The following is a 20,327-nucleotide window of genomic DNA, read 5'->3' on the forward strand; positions in this document are numbered from 1 at the left end:
ACTACTCACACTGAGTTTTAAAATGAGTTTATTCAAGAATGTTCTTAGGAAGGCAACAATGTTTGTTATTAAAAAAAACTTCTGTTTCTTCATGCTGAAAAGGTAATGTAAGAGGCTAGAGTTATAAGCTTCTTTCTATTGGAATTCTGATAGTATATATAGCACAGTGTAGTCATTTCTGCGATGCCAGAATAAATTAAAAAAAAAGTCTCTTCTATGCTTCTCTTCAAAAAAGCGATGAATAATAACAGAAGATGGCATTAAAAAAAAGCCATTTTTTTTTTTTTTCCAATTCATTCTGTAGTATTGGAGCCAGTATCTAGGAAACAGAGGAGAGAAAGAGTAAATTCAAGGAGCAACTTAAAATTTAAATATTTTGAGAATATTTTTAAAAAATAAAACAGGAACTAATGGTGGTGTTGGTGTGAAGGATGGGGAAGAAGAGAAGGCTGAGGGAAGCTGATCAAGGAACTGCCCTGAGAACTTAAATACCTTTCAAGGCACAGGTGAGAAGATAATTCTTAGCTCTCCATATTTATGCTATTGAAAAACCAAATTGTATTATTTGGTTCATTATATAAGTTATACTGGTTTGGTTCCTAGAGCTACTACATGACCATTTTTTCCCCTTAGGTCCTCTACTGTCCCCAAATTTTAAACCACAAAGGACCATAACATATATAATCAGAAGAAATTTGTATGTTAATTCCTGGTGAGATACAGACCAAAATTCTAGCCACTATCGCTCTTCCTATTTCAGAAAGCTGATTTTTAGAGAAAATGGGCTTATTTCATAGTAGCACTCCATTTATCTGGTTACTAAGAAATGGAAGTTTCTCAGTTACTTAAACTTCTTTTAAATGCCAAACTGTTTATATTTTAATTTTGAAAAGAAAACATTCTAATACATGGAACACAACTTGAATACTCAACTGTTTTTTCTTCGAGATCAGTTAATACTATGTGAGGGAAGCAGGGCAAACTTCTCAGAAGCTATGGCAATAGGTAAGGCTGATTTGCTACTTTTCATCTACTGAATTTTGAAAAAAAAAACACTCTTGCATGTTTAGGCAAGAGTATCTGTGCTGTCCAACATGGCTAGCTATGTGTGGTTATTTAGTTAACTGATAAAATTAAATAAAAAATAAAACATTAAATTTCTTAGTTGCCCTAACACATTTATATGTGGCTACTGGAAAGTACAGAGAACATTTCCATAGGTACAGGTTTTACTGAATAGTACTAGTCTACATCATTAATACAGAAGTTATGAATTAATGCCCAAATTCCACAGTCTAGTAAAAACTTAATCTCAGGGTTATGAGGATGCTATTACCCAAAATATGAAACAAGTATACATTATCTGACATGCAGAAATGTTATCATCTTATAATCTAGAACTATAAGATTACATAGATCTTTTCTGTCCTTATAACAAGGAAACAAAGTATTTGATAACTATATTAAAAAGTTATCTTTGCTTAAAGTTCTTAGAATGATTACTCCTAGCTAACCTTCTGAAAAGTACAAGTCATTGAAGTGTTGCTAATTTCAGAGACTTTCTGATCTCCGGAAGAGACTAGTTCTTAAAAAAAAAAAAAAAAAAGGGACAAAAATATAATTTTATACAGCCGGTGAGAAATGATGTATTTGCAAATGTGTACACATGTAAATGTATATCACTGTAAAAACAGATAAGACTAGAAAGTTATACAGTAAAATATTAAGTGATGTTATCTCCAGTTGGTGTTACAAATTATGCTTTTCCGTCCTCTAAATTTTTTCACTGATTAGCTATTTCTTTTGAAACCCAAAATACATAAAACCAAATGACCTGAGAAATTTAGGGTATTTCCACATTTTCTTTTGCTTTTCAAAACTCCCCTTCTTAGAGAGTAATAGTCATTCTCTATTTAATTTTAGGAATAGCTGTTTAGACACAAATGGTTCAGATCATAAAGTAAAAATATATTTAAAATATAATTAGCAAAAAGGAAATAACTAATCATGGAAGAGAAAGATGTATAGTTTTTGAAACATTTGACTTAAACGGTCTGCCATCACAGATGTAATAGATCAGGAATGGATATTTTACCATTATACCTGATAAGGTTCTTATGGTTATTTTAAAATCTTTCTTTTAAATGATTACTTTAAAAATATAAAATGTATAGGCATCCAGCAACACAGAAACTAGGATAAATTTCAAAATTAAACACTTCAAATCTGTGGAGGCAGTCTAGGTGTCCTGTGAAATGTTCACACCTAAAGTCATTAAGAGCACTGTTTGAGAATTGAGATCTGGAATTCAGAATCCAGCTGAGATGGAAGCCATTTCCCCCCATAATTTCAGACAAAGATTTTCTAAAGACTCACAAAAACAAGATTTCAAGTAGCTTTGCTTTCACAGTAATTAGGTAAACACTTACTTTTACCATCACAGGCTACAATTTTCACTTTATCCACTTTAATAAGTTCTGTCACCTCTCTGAATTCAACATCATTCAATACAAAAGTCCACACGTTATCGCAGAATCTGTACGTATTTAGAGAGCCCTTTAAAACAAAACATTTAGACATACCATGAAGTCATTTTTTTCCCCAGTTTTCATTCTATCACTTAAAAAAACACCCTAGATAAATTTACTAAGAGTTAAATACTGTATACTTTCAGTTCTGTTAAGAGTCTGCAAATTACTTACCTGAAAGGTGAAGAAAAGTTGAAAGGAAATTTGAATTTGTACTTCTACTGCCCTCTTGTGGCAATATGATAAAAGTTCACCTCTCACAGAAAATCCACACACAACTTTTTGATTCCACCCAAATTTAACGATTAATAGGCTATTATGTGTAATGTTACACCAATAACAACAGTCAATAAACACATTTTGTAACATTCTATGCATTATATTCTGTATTTTTACAATAAAGCTACAGAAAAGAAAGAAAATCATGAGAAAATACCTTTTACAGGACTGTATTTATTGAGAAAATCTATATATAAGTGGATCCATGCAGTTCAAACCCATGTTGTTCAAGGGTCAACTGCATTTTATTGTATGTGTTAACTCTCCGAACTTGTACAGAAGCAGGGACTACCCAGAAACATTCAATTTTAACGCTGTGCTTCCCTCAGATCAAATTACTGTATTAGCCACAGAAACTACAATAGTACTGTCCTGTGCAACTGATAAAAAGTTACTTTGTTTTCTTTTTTTAGGAGCAGGAATAATTGCTTAAACATTAAAAGGAAATTTTTGAAGAATGGGGTGAAAGTGCAAGGATAGACACCAACTGAATACAATCAAAACTTGACACATACATACACATGGAATCTTCACAAATGAAATTTAGTGTTTGGTAAGAGATTTATATGCCCCAAACCTTCAATTCAGAAAAACATTCTCTGCAGTGTTACCCATAATAGTAAAAACTACAGTCTATCTAAATGTTCTATCAAGTGAGAATGATCAGGGAAACTATGATGCTATGAATGACTTAACACAATTTTAAAAATATGAGTAATTACTATTTGCTGGACTATGCTAGGCTCTGAGGATACAAAATATGATTCCTGTCATCAACAACAAGCTTCAGGTAGCAGGGGAGAGCATTAAAACAACAGCAGTATTATGAAAGCGTAGTAAGCTAGGGGCACCCAAGGGTATGGAACACATGGGGCACAGAAGGCTTCTCTCACGAAGTGAAGTTTGAGTTTTGAAAAATGAGTAAAAGTCAACTGTGTCAGGAGGTCCCAAGGGGAAGGAGATCCTGGAGAACCTTAGAAAGCTTTTGCTGTATCCTAAATGTCTTAGGTCAATGAAGGATTTTGAGCAGAGTAGTAACATCAGATTTGCATTTCTCATGATAACATGAACTGATGGGCGGGGGGCTGAATGAGAGGTGAGAGTGCCTTTACTATAGCAGCAAAGAGGTCAACAGAAGTGGAGAGAGGGGCGCAGCTGGTTGAGCGTCTGACTCTTGATTTCTGCTCAGGTCATGATCTCAGGCTCATGGGATTCAGCCCTGTGTCTGGCTCCAGGCTGGGTGTGGAGTCTGCTTGTCCCTCTCCCTCTGCTCCTCTCCCACTCTCTCTAAAATAAGTAAGTAAAATCTTAAAAAAAAAAAAAAAAATTTCCTGTTAGGACTTGACAACCAACTGGCTATGGTGGGGAGACAAAATTTGTTCTCTCTCAAGATTCTGGCTCCAATAACAGTGCAATCATAGGAAAAGACAGTTTGATAAATTTGAAACTTGTTGAGTTTGAGATCTAAATCACCATGTGCAATAAGCAGCTGGTGTGTGGAAGAAAGCCTAGGAGCACAGGCCTATTGACTTTAGAGCCACAGGGTTGGATTCATTCATTCAGGGAGAATATGTGGATCCCTAGCTAAACCTAAGGAATACCAACAATTAAACTACAAAGGGTCTGAGAAAGAGAGGGGTCAGAGAATGGAAGCTAGGACAGTATGGTTTCAAGGGAAGTACGGGTTTCAACAGAGACTAATCAATAGTATCACAAATTATGCATTAGGTTTAGCAATAATAGGGCAAGAAAAGTTTCAGTGGAGTGGTAAGATTAATGCACGGAAAACCACATAAGAATTATTAAAAAAAAAATAGATCTCATTAGCTACAGTCTGAGCCTTTGGAAGGCTACACAGCCGAATGCCAATAATCATTGGGATTTATGCTTAGTGTGGAACAGTCACTTTCAAATATAAGTATGTTTCACTTATTTTATTGCTATATTAACATAATTAAGAGAGCTCATTGGCTAGATAACTTTTGAGCCAACAAAAGCTTAATAAAATGTGAACACAAGAAGAAATTAGATGATGATATAATCCTTTAAGAGTTTTTTTTGTTTTTTTTTTTTTTAAATTTGAATGAGCACGGTGGGGGCGGAGGGGAGAGGAAGAGAAAGAGGGACGAGCAGGCTCCGAGGCGGGGCTCATCCCAGGGACCATGACCTGAGCTGAAGGCAGAGGCTTAACTGACTGAGTCACCCCTCTCTTTAGAATTGTTCCGTGAGCTAGAATCCCTAATAAATATCTTCTTCACTGTGTTCATGAGAAAGTCATAATCTAGTACCTCAAGAATCAAAAATTTTATTTAAAAAAAGTATTGGAAGGAACTTTTTAAAGATTAAAAAATATGATATTTGGCTTTGGTCAAGTAACTGATTATCTTAAATGCACCTTTAATAAATACATGTGTTTTTTTAACATTAATCTACAACTGGGCAACATTCTTGCAGTTAAAATATCATAATGCATGTTAATTGTAGAAATGGAACAGATAGGGAATTCAGAAGGGTGATTTTTCTTGACCATTAAATCTTTTAATGCTTCCTTAATTACTATCTGAAGTTTAGTATTTTAACATTAATTGTAAACTCTCACCTGCCAGCATACATTCTATCAAAAGCATATGCTGACTCTTTAATGTTCTCCCTAAAAATTAGTTCAAGGTTCTCGGTAAACATATATTTTGACTTTTTTTGCTAATAAATTTTAACATAGAAATTAAAATCTTAATTCCCATACTCAAGGAGATTTTTTTCCCCTATAAGATTCTACTAAATGATCTCAGTTATATGAAATTCATATGACAATTTAAAGCAAAATTTACGATGTTACCTAAGATTGCTTCAGTGGGCCATCAGGCCAGTAAAATATAGATTTAAACGTGATCTAGCAAAATGCCTTTGAAAATTAGAAATTACCAATTTGTCATACATCCCACCAAACAAAACAGGTTATTTGCAAACATTCTGGACTTAAAATTGATCAAGTCTGCTGTAAAGGGAGAAGTAGGTAATGAAAGCCTGGGCTTAAAACAGTAGGGAAAGAAAAAAAAACAAGAATGGGAAAGTCAGATCTGCTCAAAAACTAATTATTTCTAGCTTTTGGAAAACAGACAAACTTACAAAACACTACGCAAGAGAAATGCAATGTCCAATTATGTTTAACTTCAGCTAAATAGATCCAAACTGGAAACCGACAATAATATAATTAGAAAACTATTAGGTATCAACATGGATCGATTTCAAATTAAAGCATCTTGGCAGATTTGCACACATAGTTATACAAAACAGCAAACAACTTTTGCCAGAATAGTTACTGTTAAAAATTCAAGAATCTATTGATAAAATTTTATAAAGATACATTTTACCCAGATAACTTTTAAGCACGTGAAATTAGTAAGAGACTTATTATACAACATACATGCAGACTTTATCCCTTCACTAAATTCGTTCTCTGCCAACCCAATATTCACAGCAATGCCTGGTTTGTAACAGGCACTGAAATGTTTGTTGAATAAATTTTAAATAAATTTAAAATTTTTTTAAGAAATCCCCAAACACTATGCTCTTACAAGCAAATTAACCTCCATGTTCTTTTCATATACTGTAACCTTTTAATTACTTTATGGTATCCCTTAAAACAACATAAGCATAAATATTATATAACAGTGTACAGTGATATTTGATTATATATGACTCCATCAATATCAATGTGGTAAAATTACTTCTATTCACCATGATACTTTCAATGGGCCTTTAATTTGAATTTACCATCTTTTGTTCAGTTTGGGATTACTGTTCAAATGAGATCAAGCTATCAGAACAGATCATTACCTACCACCAGTTCAGGTCTTCATAAGAGTAGGTGGGAGGCAACATGAATGTACTTCCATGGAATGGGTGAAGATCAGAGTTTGAAAAACATTAAGTGAGCTTTAGGGACTACTCTGTCACTTACCTTCAATCCTGCAGGTAATGGTTTGGGCGTTTGAAATCTCAGTAACTCTTCAGGGAAGGCAGCGAAACATACATAGGCTGATTTGTGAAACAATGGAATAAAAGTCTAAAAACAATTCTCTCTCACATTAAGTGGATAAACTTAGTATAGAGGTCATTTAAAAGTAAAGTATAATTATAAAACAAACTCCAATATTTGATTAAACCATCGCTTCCTATTATGATTCATAAATATGTAGGGGTCCTCAAAAGCACTGTTGTTAACAACCACTGGTGCAAGCTTCTAGATTTAGGAAAATATCCTTACCCTGAAATTGACTCTGTTCCTGACCCTCTGCGCCAATGCTGAATTTATAGCTTTATCAAACTGAAGTAGAACTTGAAGGGCAAGTTGGGGGGTGATCTGTTGAGACTGAGAAAAAGTAAAGGTCATAAATCCTCTTAGAGAAGGACATTAAAGACAAAATATGTATGAATTATCATCTAACATTTAACTGAGGTTAACAGAGAGCCTCTTAAACTAGACTCCCTTCTTTGCCATACTGACAATTAAGGAGTAAAGCCTGACAATATTTTCTTGCATTGTCTTGACACAAACATAATTTTGAAGAGAAAACATGCAGTGATGTTACACTGCCAGGACAAAACTCTATCACTCCTTTACAGTGTCTGGAAAGAGGCATCTGATAGACTGAAAGAATGCAGTGTCTTTAAAAAAAAAAAATGCAGGCCCAGTAATCTATTTTTTTAAAAACCTAATCTCATCAAAGCTCATCAACTGTATGAAAACAAATGGAAATACTTAATATGTTCTTAGATGAGCTTTATTTTAAAAGGTTATTTCTCCTAAAACTGAACTATAAATTCAAATTTAAATCTCAAAAGACTTTATCAAATTGTCCAAAGTTACCTTAAAGCTACACAGACTATGCCTTATAAATAAGAGAAAACCAATAATCTCAATTTTTATGTTTAGGCATGTTAAACTCTGTCATTTGATCTTCATTATATTTTATGCCCTGTAGTCAGGATGGGATAAATACTGACTTGCTGGGTCAAAGATTCTAAGATCCTTTACCTCTTAGCTCTCTGCCTGAGAGAAGAGATCTAACAAAACTCATTATAGACTCCTCTAAATAAAAATTGGTTTTAGTCTCCCACCTGTATGAGCTCATCAAGGCTCTCCTGGAGACTGTTTCCCAGAGTGGTATTTCTGTATAACTGATATGCCATGGCTTAGGAAGAAGAAATTGTTTTTCTTATTCAGGCTTGCATTGATGTCCTAAAAATTTAATATGAAAGTATTAAACATTATAAACCACTAATGTAATATAGTCTACTTCATACATTCTAATATATGCTATCACAACTCTTAATATTGCAAACTGCTATATAATTAAGACAAAGAACAGTTAAAAATGATTTTTCTATTTTTTGTTATTCTCACATAGGCATTTATACTCCTTTATACAAAGCACAGATGTATCTATTAAAAGGTACATCTTTACCATCTCTTTTAAAAGCCTGCCTTTTGACCTAATCTAGAATCAATTTACTGTGTACTACCATTCCTTTCTCCTGTCAGTCCAGTGATCCAGACAATCTTCTGGCTCACAGTTGCATGCCCTCTGCTTCATTTTTTCCCCTTAACGTTTGGTATTTATAGAGTGCTTACCAAGAAGATAGCACTGTGATAGGCAGGAGGGAGAGGAAGATGAATAAGGATATGCTCCTGGACTCTAAAAAATGTATATTCTACAGAGGGTAACAGATATACAAAACAGTATTTAACTCAATAAAGAATAAGCACCGTGACAAATGTACACAGTGTATGATGGAGGCTACCTGTGGACTGAGTGAACTCGTCAACAAAGGCTTCCTGATTCTTTAAGCTAGACTTCAGCCAAACAAAGGTGGAAGATCATCTTAGGCTGAAAGAACAGAACGAGTAAAGCCACAGGAGTATGAAATGATACGGTCTGTAGAGAGAACTATAAATTGTTCCACAGGATTAAGGTGTAATTATGAACAGGAAGTGGTAGGAGATGGAGCTGAAAAAGATGGCATGGTGCATTTGTTCCAACAGGAGGGATGCCAGGGAGAATGTACTGGAAGATGAGAAGGAGATGAGGGCTTGAACAGGGTGGCAGTAGTATAGATTCAACAAATACTGAGCTACAAGTCATACACAAGATCCCTGACCTCATGGCACTTTCAGCTTAGAGATGGACAGGAGACATATTCAGGGAGTTATCAGGAAAAACTCAGCAAAAATAATGGCTAGTTACCAGTCTTCACATTATATACCTGCAAACACTTGAAACCTTTTCTTTGGCTTTTTGGGGCCCCACACTCCGTTCTCTCCTCCCCACTCACTGGATACTACTATATTTGTTTTCTTTGGTCCCTCCGCAGGTACCTGACTTCTACTTGAGTGCCCTAAGGCTTCTTAGGTCTTCTCTAGATGCTTTACTCCCTTAGTATTGGGCTATCTGCTGATGACTCCCAAATGTATATCCCCAGTCCTTCTCCCCTTGTTGCCCTATATAAAATTGCCTCCTTGCCACTGAAGGGAAATATCAAGTAGGTAGCTCAAATGAAATGTGTCAAAAACCAAATTCCTGATACCATGTCCTCCAAACTTTTTCTGCCCTCACCTTGCCCACCTTAGTGAACAGTAAATCTGGTCTAGGGTAAGACACCCCCAAATTTCACATTTGGCATTAGTTTCTCTCTCACTCTGCATCTAATCTGTCGGTCAATCTTTTCAGCTCTTCTAAGTATAGCCGGAAGCTGACTTTTACCAACTCTAGTACTACCACCAAATCCCCATCATCTACCAGCAAGAGCACTGTGATAGCCCCGTAAGAGGTCTCCCTGTTTCTACAACTGCCTGTAACACCCTTGCCCCTAGAGCAGCCACACTGAGCCTTTTAAAACATAAGTCAAACCACATCACTCATTTATTCAAAACCTCCAATAGCAGCATCCTGTTTCAGAATAAAAAAAGCCCTTCTAATGATTTGCAAGGCCAAGATGATTGGGGTTCTCCACTACCTCAATGAACTTACCTTCTGCCCCTTACTCCTTCATTCCCTCTGCTGCAGTCATACTGGCCCCTTGCTGCTTTTCAATATGGCAAGATAGTCTTGCTTTAAGGTCTTCGCACTGTCTGTCCTTTTTGCTTCAAATGTTCTTCCCAGATCCCTTCCTGGTTCACTCCCTGATTGAATTCAGATTTCTGCTCAAATATCACTTCATCAGAAAGAACTTCCGTGACCAACCTATAAAAAGGAACTACCTCCCTTCCCCCTTATACTACTTTATTTTAATTCATACCATTAATTGAAGCTGACATATACATGCTTATTGTTTACATCCACTAAAACAGATGTTCCATAAGGATGGGGGCTTTTGTTCACAGTTATGTATTTGCCATCTAGAACAATGCCTAGTATATAGTATGTATTCAATAAGTATTTATTAGTGAATAAGTAACTTGAATAAGAATAAATGCTGTTATCAATTATTGTTAATTTGTCTAAGTGTGATACAAAGTTTTCTACTTTACTGAGGAAAATGAAGCAATGAAAACTTCCAGACTCTCAAAACGGCATCAAACCACCTTCCAATACCTATAACCACATACACTCTGCCTCCCTGCCTGTCACAATAGCCAAACTACCCATGCTGTTATCCAAATACAATCTTTCTACCTCTACATCAAGCCTATTCTCTCTAGTACACTCAAGAATATTGTTCCAACAGCTGAATTAGTCCTTCTCTCCCTCACCATCACATTTCCCCTCTCTGTGGATTATTGCCATCAGCAAACAGGTGGCTACTTCTCACATCTTCAAAAAAAAAAAGTCTCGACTCCCTTTCCTCACTAGCTACACCGTATTCCTTTGTTCCTCTGTGCAGCAACGCTCCTAAGAGTTGTTTGTACTGTCTTCTCATTCCTTTCCTCCCATTTTCTCTTATATTCACTCTTCACTCCTCTTATATACTCCTCACTCACTCACTCATAGGCTTTTGCCTCCAACACTCAAAAGAAACAGATGGTGAAGGTCACCAATGGCATTGGTAAAGCTAATCCAAAATTTTCAGTCCTCACCAGACTTAATCATTTGACACAGCTAATTACTCCCTCCTCTTTAATAAAGGATCTTGGCTTAGCTCCTGGGACCCACACTTTTTGGGTTGTTCTCTTAAACTCACTGGTTCATCCTTTTCCTATACCTTGCCCTTGAACTCACTCCTGGATCCAACTGCTTACTCAACATCTTTATTTTTTGTCTTTCCCATTTCAGTTGATATAACTCCATACTTCTGTGGGCTTACGCAAAAACCTTTGAAATTATCCCCCACTCCCCTCATCTCACCTTCACATCCAATCCCTAGCAAATCCTGTAAACTCTATCTTCAAAATGCATTCAGAATTCATCCATTTCTCACCATTTCCATTGTTACCACCCTGGTCTATGCTATGATCATCTGCCACTGGATTACTGAAATAGCTTCCTAATTGGTTTCCCTGCTTCCACACTGTCCCTACACTTTAATCCCAACCCAGCAGCCCATATCTCTTTTTTGCTCCAAACCTCCCATGGCTTCCATTTCACTCAATCCTTACAAGAATCTGGCTACCTATAATCTCTCCAACCATATCTACCATCTCTCCCTTGCTCTCACCCTTCTACAGACACACTGCCTTCCATGTTATTCTTAGAACATGACAGACATGTACCTCCCTATGTAAGCCTTTGTAAAGGCTGATCTTTCTACCTAGAATACTCTTCCTCCAGATATCCACTTGGTTCTTTTAATTCCTTCAAGTAGAATATGTACTTAATGAGGCTTAAACTGATGGTCATACTTACAATACCAATTTCCACCTCCACTCTGGAACTTCCCAATCCCCCTTTTCCTAATATGTGTTTTTGATGGTACCATCACCTTCTAACACATTATTTATTTATGTTTATTTCCTGCATCCTCCAACAGGGACTTTTGTCTGTTTTGTTCACTGAAGTAAAGCAAGTGTCTAGAACAAACAATAACTGACTCATAATGGAAGCCAAATAAAAATCTGTTCAGTAAATTAATGAGGGCAAAAATTAAGTATGTGGGTGGGTGGGGGAGGGTTAAAAAGGGCAAGAAGAGGTCCCAATGGAGATACACACTTGTGTCATACTCATTTGACAACAGTCTAAGAGTTATCTAGACAAGAGCTATAATTTAACAGTGAACTATCAGAGAAATTAAAACAATCCCATTTACAATTGCATCAAAAAGAATAAAATACCTAAAAATAAATTTAACCAAGGTGAAAGCCCTATACACTGACCACTGTAAGATACTAAAGAAAGAAATTGAAGACAACAAAAATGCATGGGAAGATATTCCATGCTCATGGATTGGAAGAATATTGTTAAAATCCCCATACTACCCAAAGCAATCTACATGTTCAGTGCAATCCATATCAAAATTCCAATCCCATTTTTCATAGAACTACAACAAACAATCCTAAAATTTGTACGGAACAACAAAAACCCACATGGCCAAAGCAATCCTGACAAAGACAAACAATGCTTCCTGATTTCAAACTACATTACAAAGTTAAAGTAATTAAGACATTATGGTATTGGCAAAAAACAGACAAATCAATGGAATAGAATAGAGAGCCCAGAAATAAACCCACATTTATATGGTCAATGAACTTATCACAAAGGAGGCAAGAATATACAATGGGGAAAAGAGTATCTTCAATAAATGGTGCTGGACCACTTTCTTACACCATACACAAAAATAAACAGAAAATGGATTAAAGACCTAAATGTGAGACCTGAAATCATAAAACTCCTGGAAGAAAACACAGGCAGTCCGACCTCTTGGGACAATACCCCTACCAACTTATTTATGCATAGGTCTCCTCAGGCATAGGGAACAAAAGCAAAAATTAAACTACTGGAAGTACACCAAAACAAAGAGCTTTTACAAAGCAAAGGAAACCATTAATAAAACCAAAGGCAACCTCGTGAGTGGGAGAGAATATCTGCAAAGGATATATCTGATAAGGGGTTTATATCCAAAATATATGAAGAACTTCTATTAACACCAACAAATCAAATACTCTGGTTAAAAAATAGGCAGAAGACCTGCATAGACCTCTTTCTAAAGAAGACACACAAGTAAGAGGCCAACAGACACATGAAAAGATACTCAACATCACTAATTGTCAGAGAAATGCAAATCAAAACCACAAGATCTCATTTCACATCTACCAGAATGGCTAGTATCAAAAACACAAGAAATGTCAAATGTTGATGAGGAAGTGGAGAAAAGGGAACCCTCTTGCACTCTTGGCAGGAATGTAAATTGGGACAGCCACTGTGGAAAACAGTATGGAGGTGCCTCAAAAAACATAAAAATAGAAATGCCATATAATCCAGTAATTCCACTAGTATATATTTATCCCCCAAAATAGAAAACACTAATTTGAAAAAATATATGCACCCCTATGTTTATTGCAGCATTATTTACAACAGCCAAGATATGGAAGCAACCCATGTGTCTGTCCATAGACAAATGGATAAGGAAAATGTGGTATATATATACAATGGACTATTACTCAGCCATAAAAAGGGATGGCATCATGCCATTTGAGACAACACAGATGGAGCTAGATTGTATTATGCTAAATGAATTAAGTCAGACTGAGAAAGATAAACACCATATGATTCTACTCATAAGTGGAACGAAAAAATTAAAAAAAAAAAAACCACACGCAACCAAACAAATGGATAAACAAAAAGCAAAATCAGATCAATAAGTACAGAGACTGATGGTTGCCAGAGGGAAGAGGGGTGAGGAGTTGGATAAAATGGGTGAAGGGGAGAGGGAGATACAGGCTTCCAGTTATGGAACGAGTAAGTTGCGAGAATAAAAGGCACAACATAAAGAACACAGTCAATGATATTGTAAAAGCAATGTTAACAGGATAGATAGTAGCTACACTTGTGAACACAGCATAATGTGTATCAACTTGTCAAATCACTAAGTTGTACACCTGAAACTAATGTAACATTGTTGTCAACTATACTCAAAACCCCCCACAAAACTGTGGTGTATATATACAAAGAAATGTTAATCAGCCATAAAAAAGAATATCTTGCCATTTGTGACAACACTGATGAACCCAGAGGGTATTATGGGAAGTGAAGTAAGTCAGACAAAAAAAATACCATATGATTTCACCTACAGGTGGATTCTAAACAAAACAAACAAAACAAAACAAAACAGCATCTTAAATACAGAGAACTAGTGCTTGCCAGAAGGGAGGCAGGTGGCAGGAATGGGCAAAATAGATAAAGGGGATTAAGTGGTAGAAACTTCCAGTTATAAAATAAGTCACAGAGATGAAAGGTACAGCAAAGAGAATATAGTCAACAATATTGTAATAACATTGTACGGTGACAGTAACTACACTTATCATGGTTACTGAGTAATGTATAAAACTGTCAAATTGATATGCTAACGCTGTATGTTACTTATACTTAAAAATAATAGACTATTATAGACATAAATTGTTATATGTAAGCCTATGGTAATCACAGAGCAAAAACCTATAGTAAAAACACAAAAGATAAAGGATACCCCTAAAGAAAGTCATCAAACCACAAAGGAAGAGAGCAAGAAAAGAAGGAAGAGAAGAAGTCCAAAAACAGCCAATAAACAACTAACAAAATGGCAGTAAGTACATACCTATCAATAATTACTTTAACTGTAAATGCACTACATTCTCCAGTCAAAAGACACGGAGTGGCTGAATGCATTAAAAAAAACAACAACAAAAAAAACAAGGCCCATCTATATGCTGCCCATAAGAAATTCACTTTCGATTTAAGAACACATGCAGATGAAAAATGAAGAGATGGAAAAAGATATTCCATGCAAATGGAAACCAAAAGAAAGCGAATGTAGCTATACTTATATCAGAAAAAAACAGACTGAAACATAAAAATTGTAATAAGAGAAAAGATGGGTGTCACATAATGATAAAGGGGTCCATGCAACACAGAACACAACATTTGGAAATACTTGTGCATTCAGCATAGGAACACCCAAACATATAAAGAAAATATTAACAGACCTAAAGGGATAAATAGACAGCAATACAATAATAGTAGGAGATTTCAATATTCCATTTACATCAATGCATATATCATCCAGACAGAAAATTAGTGAGGGAACATTGGTATTAGAAAAACATGTTAGACCAGATGAACTTAACACATATATACAGAACCTTCCATCCAAAAGCAACAGAATATACATTCTTCTCAAGTGCACATGCAATATTCTCCAGGATAGATCATAGATTAGGCCACAAAACAAGCCAATGAATTTAGGTGGACTGAAATCATATCAAACATCTTAGACAACCATAATGGTATGAAACTAAAAATTAATTACACAAAGAAACCTAGAAATTTCACAATGTGTGAAGATTATACAACATGTTACTGAATGACCAATAGGTCAAAGGAGAAATCAAAGATAAAAAAATGCCTTGAGACAAATGAAGATGGACATATATCAAAGTTTGTTGGATACATCAAAAGCAGTTTTAAGAGGGAAGTTCATGTTGATAAATGTCTACCTTGAGAAATAAGAAAAGTCTCACAAACAACCTAACTTTACACCTCAAGGAACTAAACACACACACACAAAATAAATGAAGCCCAAAATTAGCTGAAGGAAGAAAATAGAGATGAAATAGAGACTTAAAAGAATTAGCAATTATCAATGAAACAAAGAGCTGGCTCTTTGGAAAGATAAAACTGACAAATCTTTAGTAAAACTCACCTGGAAAAAAATTCAAATAAATAAACCAGAAATGAAAAAGATGTTACAACTGACATCACAGAAATAGAAAGGATCTTAAGAGACTGCTGTGAACAATTACATTCCAACAAACTAGACAAGCTAATAGAAATTCCTTAAAACACAGAACTGAATAATGATGAAATAGAAAATCTGAATACACCAATTACTCATAAGGAGATTTAATCAGTAAACAAAAACTTCGCAACAAACAGAAGTCCAGGATCAGATGGCTTCACTGATAAATTCTACCTAACATTCAAAGAAGAATTAGTACCAGTCCTCAAACTCTTTCAAAAAATAGAAGAGGAGGGTCATGGGATTGAGCCCTGCGCTGCGCTCCTCACTCAGCAGGGAGCCTGCTTGAAGATTCTCTCCCTCTGCCCCTCCCCCAACTTGGGTGCTTAGTCTAATGCTCTCTCTCAAATAAATCTTTAAAATAAAAATAGAAGAATAATAAACTTTTCCAAACTTATTTTAAGAGTCCGGTATTACCCTGAAACCAAAACCAGACAAGAATGCCACAAGAAAAAAAAAAAACTGCAGGCCAACATCCCTGATGAATATACATGCAAAAATCCTCAATAAATATTAGGAAACTGAATTCAACAACACATTAAAAGGATTATACACCATGATCAAGGGGGATTTATTCGAGGGATAGAAGAATGGTTCAACAGCCTCAAATCTGCCAATGTGATACACCGTATTAACAAAATGAAGGATAAAAATCATATGATCATCTCAATACATGCAGAAAAAGCATCTGACGAAATTCAACATTCATTTATGATAACTCTCAACAAAGTGGATTTAGAGGGAACATACCTCAACATAATAAAGGCCACACAGGACAAGCCCATAGCTAACATCACAGTCAACAGTGATAAGCTGAAAGCCTTCCCTCTGAGATCACAAACAAGACAGGACTCTTGCCCTATTATATTCGACAAAGTACTGGAAGTACTTCCAGAACAATTAGGCAAGAAATAGAAATAAAAGCCATCCAAACTGGAAAGAAAAAAGTAAAATAACAAATTATCAGAAATAAAATAATCATATTTGCAACTGCATCAAAAGGAACAAAATACATAGAAATAAATTTAAGCAAGGAGGTGAGAGACCTGTATGTTGAAAACTACAAAACATTAATGAGAAACTGAAGAAGACAAAATAAATGGAAAAACATTCCATGCTCATGGATTAGAAGAATTAATATTATTAACATGTCCTTACTACCCAAAGCAATTTACAGATTCAATGCAATCCCTATCAAAATTCCAATGGCATTTTTCAAAGACACAGAACAATCCTAAAATTTGTATGGAACCACCAAACCTCCAATAGCCAAAGCAATCTTGAGAAAGAACCAAGCTGGAGGAATCATGCTCCCTGATCCCACAATATTACAAAGCTATAGTAATCAAAACAGTATAGTACTAGGCATAAACAAACACACACATCAACAGAACATAATAGCCCATAATGAACCCATGCAGATGCTCAGTGAATTTACAACAAAGAAGTCAAGACCATCTGATGGGTGAAAGGACAGTATCTTCAATAAATGATGTTGAGAAAACTGCACAAACACATGCAGAAGAATTAAACTGGACAAACTTACACACTATACACAATAATCAACTCAAAACAGGTCAAAGACTTGAATGTAAGACCTGAAACTATAAAACTCCTAGAAGAAAACACAGCTACAGTAAGTTCCTTGACATGGGTGCTATGATTTTTTGAATTTGACACCAGAAGCAAAATAAAAAAAAGCAAAAATACAAAAGTGGGACTATCTCATACTAAAAAGCTTCTGCACAGCAAAGAAAACCAACAAAACAAAAAGGCAACCTACTGAATGGAAGAAAATATTTGTAAATCATGTAAGAAATTAATATCCAAAATATATAATTCACACAACTCAACAGCAAAAGAACAAATAACTCAATTTAAAAATTGGCAGGTCTGAATAGACATTTTTCCAAAGAAGACATACAGATGGCCAACAGACACATGAAAAGATGCTCAACATCACTAATCATCAGGGAAATGCAAATCAAAACCACAATGAGGTATCACCTCACATCTGTTAGGATGGCTATTATCAAAAAGACAAGAAATAACAAGCGCTGGTGAGGATGTGGAGAAAAGGGAACCCTCATGCACTACTGGTGGGAATGTAAATTGGTAAAGCCACTATGGAAAGCAGTGTGGAGTTCTTCAAAACATTAAAAACATAACTACCATATGATACAGCAATTCCACTACTGAGTAGCCCCCGAAAATTAAAACACTAACTCAAAAGATATGCAACCTAAGTGCCCATCAATGGATAAAGAAAATGGATAATCTATGGTGAATATATTACAATGGAATATTATTCAGCCATAAAAAGAATGAAATCTTGCCATTTATAACAGGAATAGGCACCATGGGCATTATCATTAAATGAAGTTAAGTGAGACAGAGAAAGGCATATACTGTATGATATCGGATACATGTGGAATTGAAAATCAAAAAGGAAAAAAAAAAACCAAAACAAGCGTGTAGATTCAGAGAACAGACAGGTAGTTGCAGGGGTTGGGGAAACGATATGGTAGAGGGAGTCGATGTAAAACAGACATAGAAGGTTTGAATTATTCAAAAGATTGACTTTTAGATATATGCTAAATACACAATAGGAGTTAAAGTGAGAGATCAGGTGAAACTGGAATGTTGAGCACAAGGCATATAGCCAAATAAAGTAAAGAGGTTCAAAGTGATAATAAACATAGCTGTACATAAAAAACAAAAACAAAGGAAACCTGAATGGGAGAAACTATTTGCAAATCATGTATCTAATAAGAAGCTAATATCCAAAATACATAAAGAATTCATACAACTCAACAGCAAACAAGCTGATTTAAAAAATGGGCAGAAGATCCAAATGGACATTTTTCCAAAGAACACATACAGATCAACAACAGACATATGAAAAGATGTTTAACACCACGAATCATCAGGGAAATGCAAATTAAAACCACAGTGAGATATCACTTCACACCTGTTATAATGGCTATTATTATCAAGAGGACAGGAGGTAAGTGCTGGCGAGAAGGTAGAGAAAATGGGACCCTTGTGCACTGTTGGCGGGAATGCAAACTGCTGAAGACACTGTGGAAAACAGTATGGAGGTTCCTCAAAAAATTAAAAATAGAATTACCAAATGATCCAGCAATTCTGCTTCTCCTATTTATCTGAAGAAAACGAAAACACTAACCTGAAACTAATGTTATGTGTCAACTATACCTCAATAAATACTAATTTAAAAAATAGCTCTAAGTTATTTAAAAATTTGTTCAAGTTAACTTGCTTTAATGACCTTACACCTTAGATTCTTAAAAATTCCTTATGAAATGTTCAAATCTGTTAGATCTGGTATCCGCCGCATCAATTTCGTGCTCGTTCATTCTACAGTTTAGAAAATTACAAAGGCTCCACATTCGGAATTAACTCAGCAGTCCTAGTCCTGTTTAAATTCACTACCCTGTGGGAGCTGGCTTGAAGTTTAAGGCAGACTTCAAATAAGCGAAGCGGCATAGGAATGAGACACTTAAGGAATGCGCTCCCCTGATATTCGGCCAAAACAACACAACACAACCCTGGATGCGTAAAGACATTCACCTGGCTAAAAATACCGCGCTGGGCTGAGGACCTCCCCCAGGACCGTTCGGCTGGCGCCCCGTGGACCACAAACCTCCCGCCAGAGGACGCAACCGCCTCCCGCCGCCTCCCGCACTTTTCATTCGCGGGTACCGGCCACGGGGCCATCCCGGCAGCGAAGTCGGTAACGGGCCCACCCTGGGCCCCTGCCCTCTGAGCAGCCCTCGAAGACCCAACCGACCGCAGCTCCACCTCTGGGGGACCGCAGGGAGCGCGGGCCCGGCTCACCAAGTACCTGTGGGGAAGGCGCTTCCCGCCGCGGAGCGGACAGAAGCGGAGGAGCTAGCTGCCCAGCAGGAAGCACCTACTTCCCGACCACCTCTTCGGCCGCCGCAGGAGCCGCAGAGCTGCGCCGACGACCCGGAAGTGCTCGCCGAACCTGGAAGTGACAGTACGCGGGTGGGCCGGGAGGCCCCGCCCAGCCCCTGCTCCCACTCGCCACTCAAGACTTGCCAGGGGAGGGCGGGGTGCGGAGGGAGGAGGGGCGTGGGGCCAGCAGCTTTCAAGCCCTAGACCCGCCGACTGGCTTCCTGTCCGAGTAATTCACCAGGTTTACTAAATCATTCATAAGGGAATTGTAATTTTGAGAGATTAATCTTATCCACTGTTAGATACACAATTAGGAATGTTAGGGCAGTCACATCTTATGCCTAAAGTGTGTTCTGCGTAATACTGTTGAAGACCCTGCAATACTAAATTGAAGACAAATTCTGAAGATTAGAGCAGGATTTCTTTACCATTCAAAGTAGGGCTGCAATTCACTTAGCCCACCAAGCTCTTGTGATTCCTGAAGAATTTTTTTTTTTTTAAAGATTTTATTTATTTATTTGACAGAGAGAGACATAGCGAGTGAGGGAACACAAGCAGGGGGAGTGAGAGAGGGAGAAGCAGGCTTCCCGCGGAGCAGGGAGCCCGATGCGGGGCTCGATCCCAAGACACTGGGATCATGACCTGAGCCGAAGG

General features: G+C 36.6%; 1 protein-coding gene across 1 annotated transcript; it reads right to left on the reverse strand.

Moving 5' to 3' along the window:
* Positions 1 to 11: 11 nt before the first annotated feature.
* On the reverse strand, positions 12 to 19,719 carry GTF2A2 (general transcription factor IIA subunit 2). Its single transcript, XM_021693858.1, has 5 exons — positions 19,600 to 19,719; positions 7,929 to 8,049; positions 7,075 to 7,179; positions 2,430 to 2,556; positions 12 to 319 (listed from the first exon to the last, which is right to left on the reverse strand). The coding sequence occupies exons 2-5, from the start codon at positions 7,998 to 8,000 to the stop codon at positions 294 to 296; spliced, it is 330 nt and encodes a 109-aa protein (XP_021549533.1). The 5' UTR covers positions 8,001 to 8,049; positions 19,600 to 19,719; the 3' UTR covers positions 12 to 293.
* Between the last annotated feature and the right edge of the window lie 608 nt (positions 19,720 to 20,327).

Source organism: Neomonachus schauinslandi, chromosome 9, assembly GCF_002201575.2.
Source record: "Neomonachus schauinslandi chromosome 9, ASM220157v2, whole genome shotgun sequence".
Classification (NCBI taxonomy): Eukaryota; Metazoa; Chordata; class Mammalia; order Carnivora; family Phocidae; genus Neomonachus; species Neomonachus schauinslandi.

Excerpts from the sequence above, each read along its gene's own strand:
- GTF2A2 (XM_021693858.1), bottom strand. The coding sequence starts at position 8,000 with ATGGCATATCAGTTATACAGAAATACCACTCTGGGAAACAGTCTCCAG. Across the intron at positions 2,557-7,074 it reads GGAACAGAGTCAATTTCAGG|GGCTCTCTAAATACGTACAG; the intron begins GTAAGGATATTT and ends TTTGTTTTAAAG. Across the intron at positions 320-2,429 it reads TGTAGCCTGTGATGGTAAAA|ATACTGGCTCCAATACTACA; the intron begins GTAAGTGTTTAC and ends TCTGTTTCCTAG.